Source organism: Cibotium barometz, chromosome 38 (assembly GCF_041138505.1).
Source record: "Cibotium barometz isolate CiBa-2024 chromosome 38, ASM4113850v1, whole genome shotgun sequence".
In the NCBI taxonomy this organism is placed as follows: Eukaryota; Viridiplantae; Streptophyta; class Polypodiopsida; order Cyatheales; family Cibotiaceae; genus Cibotium; species Cibotium barometz.
In genome coordinates this window covers 32,858,431-32,864,412 of record NC_141083.1, presented here as the reverse complement: position 1 = coordinate 32,864,412, position 5,982 = coordinate 32,858,431, and the positions used below count along the sequence as shown (strand labels likewise).

Below are 5,982 nucleotides of genomic sequence, written 5' to 3'. Positions count from 1 at the left end.
GGTTGCAAAAATAGCATTGTTGAGCACCCGTGTGTGCATCACTTTCTGCAAGTGTGAGTGGTTTCTATTAAGAGTGAGTGTGTTTTTATCCAATGGAAAAGGTGTGTGTGCATGATCATCCAAGGCTATTGCTCTTGCATGAGGGGCACTATAGAGGATGGTTCTCCTTTCTTGCTTTCAATACATACATATATGTATGTATGTATATCTATCTATCTCTCACCAGATTAGACGGGCCATGGTTATGGGCAAGACACACAAGACTCAAAAGATCTTCAAGGCAATTATGTCTTCTACCCATAGACCTTCTATTCCCTCCGACATACTGTGCTTGATTACCCAAGCAATTACCAAAAAAATTTGGTAGAATTAAATTGAAAATTTTCATACTAATCTTGAAGACTTATTTTTATTGGCTTTAAAAAAACGTACTCTAGAGTTCATTGTGTGCCAAATAGAACTACTATTTAGTTTTAAACGCTTTAAAGTACAATTTCATTTAAAAGCAAGGCTACTTCAATTATAAGTGCACTTGCACCACAAAAAGTCTCTCTGTGTAGCTAATGCATAGATCCTATGTACAGTATAATAAAGTATGTAAGATTCAAAATCTTACACATGTAAGAGCTATCAATTTGTAATCATTGTATAAATCTTACACATGTAAGAGCTATCAATTTGTAATCATTGTATCTTTCTTTAAAAAATCAAATAAACAAAAACATTGATTAAGTAATGCACCAAGATCAACTATCCAAGATTAATTACACCATTAACTTCCAAAAAAAAACCATGGTTACACTACTAGAGATAATCCTTGCCTCTAAAGACACGACTAAAAGTGTGTCTATGTGTGAGTGGAATTGATGCATGAAATAATCAACAACATTCTAACAAATACGTGACTGCATCATCTCTACCACTAACGCACGATCCCACTCCCTTTTAATCGCATGATGTTAGATTACCTCTCACGTCATCAGCTATATTTTCTGGGAGCCCTAAAATGATTTGGGTGCCATGTGACTCACTATAAAAAAAAAAAAAAGCTTAAACCATTGTGCCATGTGACTTATAACGAGAAATATGTCATTGTCATGCAGTTATCATAAAGAGAACCAATTGGCAATGACCCATTGAAAAAGCTAAGAGATGCAGCTATGACGTAACAGCTGTCAGCGCCTGTCTGCATGCAGCATGTTCAATGGGTCATAATGCCAATGAAAAACTTGTTCATAAACAGCAATTCTGACATCACTGTGCGCTTGCAGCCTCCGTACTGACGCGTGCGCGCTTGCTCCTAGAGGGCGAACGCTCCAGTATGGCGGAACTGAAGGGAAGCCCGAGGAGCGCTCCACGAGAGTCGGTCTTTTCGGAGAAGACATAGTGCGATAAGCTTTGCCCAAGGCCAAAGTCACTGTACATGTCAGTCGTCTCCCCAACCACATCTCTGGGCTTTAGTGCGGCGGCTCCGGTGATGTGCGCTAATGAGGAGACGGAGAGCTGGGAGACAAAGAGGCCTGTGCGGTGCGGAAGGACGCGGTGCGTGGCACAGAGCTGGGTGGGAAGGGCGATGGAATGCTGGGTTGTGATGCGTCCGAGCTCGCCGTCGATGAGGACAGTGAAAACGGCATCAATGCTGTTGCCAGCGTCGGCAACCAAGGACGAGCCGAGCAGCCACAGGCGGTAGCTGGAGCTAGTCTGCTCCTTGAGATGATAATCCCAATCGAAGGCAAGGTGAATGAGGCCGGCCTTCGCCCCGACGGGCGTGGTGAGGGTGAAATACTGGAATTTTCCTGCGGCGAAGATGCGAGCAAATGTGCCAGTACCGCCGGAGGCCCCGCCGACTAGCGTGAACCAGACATTGCCGTCGGGGCCAGCCACAAGTCCGACAGGAGTGTTCCCCTGAGCCGCAGGGATGTCGAGTTCGGTGGTTTGGCCAGTGGAGGGCACCAAGCGCCAGATTTTGCTGCTGAGGTCGAGGCTGGCGTAGACGTCGTTGGAGGTAGGGTGCATGGCGATGAAGATGGGGCGGCGGCTGCAGGGGTAGACGGAGAAGTCAGTAGTGGGTTTGGTGTGATTGACGCGCACGACATGGCAGCTGTCCTTGCAGCTGGTCCAGAGATCCGGGCCGCACTCATAGACGCAATGCGGCCCATACACCGAAGGGGGGAGGGTGATAACCTGCACCACTTTGGGGGAGGAGGCATGATCGAGACCCACGTCGAGGCGAACGAGGATTGACTTGAACTGCATAGTTGCCCAGACGTGGCCGGGATAGACCTGCGACGCAGCGAGACCGTGAAGGCCTGCCCAGAAGTCGCCAAGGAGGAACCTGGCGCAGGAGATGGGCCGCCCAGTGAGGGGGTTGAGCTGAACCTTGACTAGGGTGCTGTTGGTCTGCTGGGTGACCAGCAGCATGTTGTCGCCCACCACGGCCATCTCGTGCGTCTGGAGAGCGCCCGGCATGGGGTACTCTGTCACCATTTTGGGCACTTCCACCTGCTTGGGCAAAAGGGGGCAGAAGCCTTGAGGAGGAAGGGAGAGGTCGTGCGGGGGCGGCAGCGGGATGAGTTGAAGAGGTGCGGCGGACAGCTTCGCATGATTGGCACCGGCAAGGAGCTGGTCGACCGCATTAGAGTATAGCGGCGAGGCAACTAGAGTAGCAGCATCAGCTTTCGTGCTTGCCATAGTAGCTATGTGTGAGTGAGCTAGAGGTGTGAGATAGAGGTGTCAGCTAGAGGTGATATGATGAGCAGTCGCGCTTACAATATATAGGCAAGATCCAGTGTAAAAGTAAGGCTTATTTACGAATCTACCGGCAGTGCTAGAATTTGGTATGTTGATATACACATGCATATGCATATGATGATGTGTTTGTCTATACACACATATGTATACATATATGAACATGCATACGCCTCACTCTCACTCTCACTCTCAGTATACACACACATTCTGTAGTACTCTCTCACTCTCTTTCCCCTGTAGTATACACACACATTCTGTAGTACTCTCTCACTCTCTTTCCCCTGTAGTATACACACACATTCCGTTAGGAGTCTCTCTCTCTCCCGTAGTAAACCATACACGCCCCGCTTAGCTCTCTCTCTATATTCCAGACTCTCTCTCTCTCTCTCTCTCAATAGACATGCACCACAAAACTCTCTCTCTCTCTCTCTCTCTCTCTCTCTCTTATATGTCTTGTGCAATAAACGATATGCACACCCCACCCCTCCCTCCCCTCCTCTCTCTCTCTCTCTCTCTCTCTCTCTCTCTCAAAACTGGTTTCATATTATATAAGTGTACATTAAAAATATAAACCTGTGCAAATTGTACAAAGATGTATCCTTAATATAAAGAGAAATTTGTGTAAGAGAAAAAATGTTTGCAAGTTTTTTATTGTGTCTTATGGTTCTCAAAAAATTGTGAGGTAAAGGGCGATAATGTTTTCTTTGTTTGCCTTTACCTTCTTTTTGTAATTCAAAAGAAAAGATAGTGTAGGACTAAAATTCAACCCAAACCTCCTCCTCCCTTTCTCGACCTCAAAATTCTTACCATGTGGCAGCTTTGTGAAACTCTTCCTTAAGATAATATAGAGAAGAGAAGAGATGGCGACTCACTTTTTTTTTATAAAAAATATTTGTAATAATAACACTGAAGATATTTACATCATAGAGACCTTTTACAAAGCTCTTGAACCCCCAACCTACTCCAAGTCATATTTACTACAATTCAGTAATTTGTAAAGCATGTCCCATCTTTCATCCTCCCAAACAAAAGAAGATTGACTCCAGGACTCACTTTTCAAACAACCATTTAAATGATGATTTGGGTGGGGGAAAAATTGCTTAGAGGGCATGTGTTTAGGTACAGGTCTGGGGTATCCATTAGGTCTGTAGTAGTCTACTGCTAATCTAGTGGATTGGGCTACCTTAATTTCTCCTCATTCTTTGAAAACACAGCAGCAGCCCCGCCAACGATTTGGGTTATGCTGAGCATGTTTGTGATATCATTCTGCAATCACTACACGTTGGAACTTGGGTTACTAGGACTGAGAGCTAAAAGCAAGAAAATAGTCTTGGCATGATCATGCCCTTAAACCATTGTGCCATGTGACTCATTAAAAAAGATTTCTTATAATGAGAAATATGTCATTGTGAGGCAATTAAACCATTGTACTATGTGACTCATTAAAAAAAGCTCTTATACAATCTATAGAAGATTAACCACAACCCCACCTCCCTCCACGCACCTCCCTCCACGTGGGCAAAGGAGGTGGGGCTAATTCAAAATAACCACTCCTTCTCCAAGCGTGAGGAGGAGCCAAATCTCACATCTTCCAGCGCAATTTTGAATTTGAATCTAAGAAGATCTCATCTCACATCTTTCAATGAAATCTTTGTATACATGCTTACATACCTAAAGATACACACACTTATATATATATTATGTATGTATGTGTGTCTATAGGTATGTAAGTATGTATATATCTATACAAGATTAACCACAACCCCACCTCCCTCCACGTGGGCAAAGGAGGTGGGGCTAATTCAAAATAACCACTCCTCCTCTAAGCGTGAGGAGGAGCCAAATCTCACATCTTCCAACGCAATTTTGCATTTGAATCTAACAATATCTCATCTCACATCTTTCAATGAAATCTTTGTATGCATGCTTACATACCTATAGATACACACACTTATATATATATTATGTATGTATGTGTATCTATGGTATGTAAGTATGTATATATAAATAGATTTATATGTATGTCGACGCACACACATGTATCTATACAAGATTAACCACAACCCCACCTCCCTCCACTTGGGCAAAGGAGGTGGGGCTAATTCAAAATAGCCACTCCTCCTCCAAGAGTGAGGAGGAGCCAAATCTCACATCTTCCAACGCAATTTTGAATTTGAATCTAAGAAGATCTCATCTCACATCTTTCAATGAAATCTTTGTATACATGCTTACATACCTATAGATACACACACTTATATATATATTATGTATGTATGTGTATCTATAGGTATGTAAGTATGTATATATAAATAGATTTATATGTATGTCGACGCACACACATATATGTTCATGCACACACACACACACACACACACACAACACAGACACCAGCACATGATACGTACACACATGCATATAAATAGATTTATATGTATGTCGATGTACACACATGTATGTTCATGCACACACACACACACAACACACAGACAACACACAGACACCAGCACATGATACGTGCACACACGCATAGAAACACACATACACACACTCGCATGCATGGACACACGTGCAACATATAGAGAGATGCACACTTGCACACATACTCAAGCTTGCACATACACACACAAACATATATATTATGTGCATGTGTAAGAGAGAATATATATACACACACACGTATATATATTATGTATGTATGTATGTGTATCGATAGGTATGTAAGCATGTATATATAAATAGATTTATATGTATATCGACGCACACATCTATGCAAGATTAACCACAACCCCACCTCCCTCCACATGGGCAAAGGAGGTGGGGCTAATTCAAAATAACCACTCCTCCTCCAAGCGTAAGGAGCAGCCAAATCTCACATCTTCCAACGCAATTTTGAATTTGAATCTAAGAAGATCTCATCTCACATCTTTCAATGAAATCTTTGTATACATGCTTACATACCTATAGATACACACACTTATATATATATTATGTATGTATGTGTATCTATAGGTATGTAAGTATGTATATATAAATATATTTATATGTATGTCGACGCACACACATGTATGTTCATGCACACACACACACACAACACAGAGACACCAGCACATGATACGTGCACACACGCATATAAACACACCTACACACACTCGCACACGCATGGACACATGTGCAACATATAGAGATATGCACACTTGCACACATACTCAAGCTTGCACATACACACACAAA

The 5,982-nt window shown here is 43.0% G+C and overlaps 1 protein-coding gene across 1 annotated transcript; it reads right to left on the bottom strand.

Moving 5' to 3' along the window:
• Positions 1-1,075: 1,075 nt before the first annotated feature.
• LOC147616622 (uncharacterized) lies at positions 1,076-2,757 on the bottom strand. Its single transcript, XM_086777681.1, has one exon. It carries the CDS (start codon positions 2,689-2,691, stop codon positions 1,255-1,257), a length of 1,437 nt encoding a protein of 478 aa, XP_086633807.1. The 5' UTR covers positions 2,692-2,757; the 3' UTR covers positions 1,076-1,254.
• Between the last annotated feature and the right edge of the window lie 3,225 nt (positions 2,758-5,982).

Bases quoted from the DNA above. Each gene is read 5' to 3' on its own strand.
- LOC147616622 (XM_086777681.1), bottom strand. From the start codon at position 2,691: ATGGCAAGCACGAAAGCTGATGCTGCTACTCTAGTTGCCTCGCCGCTA.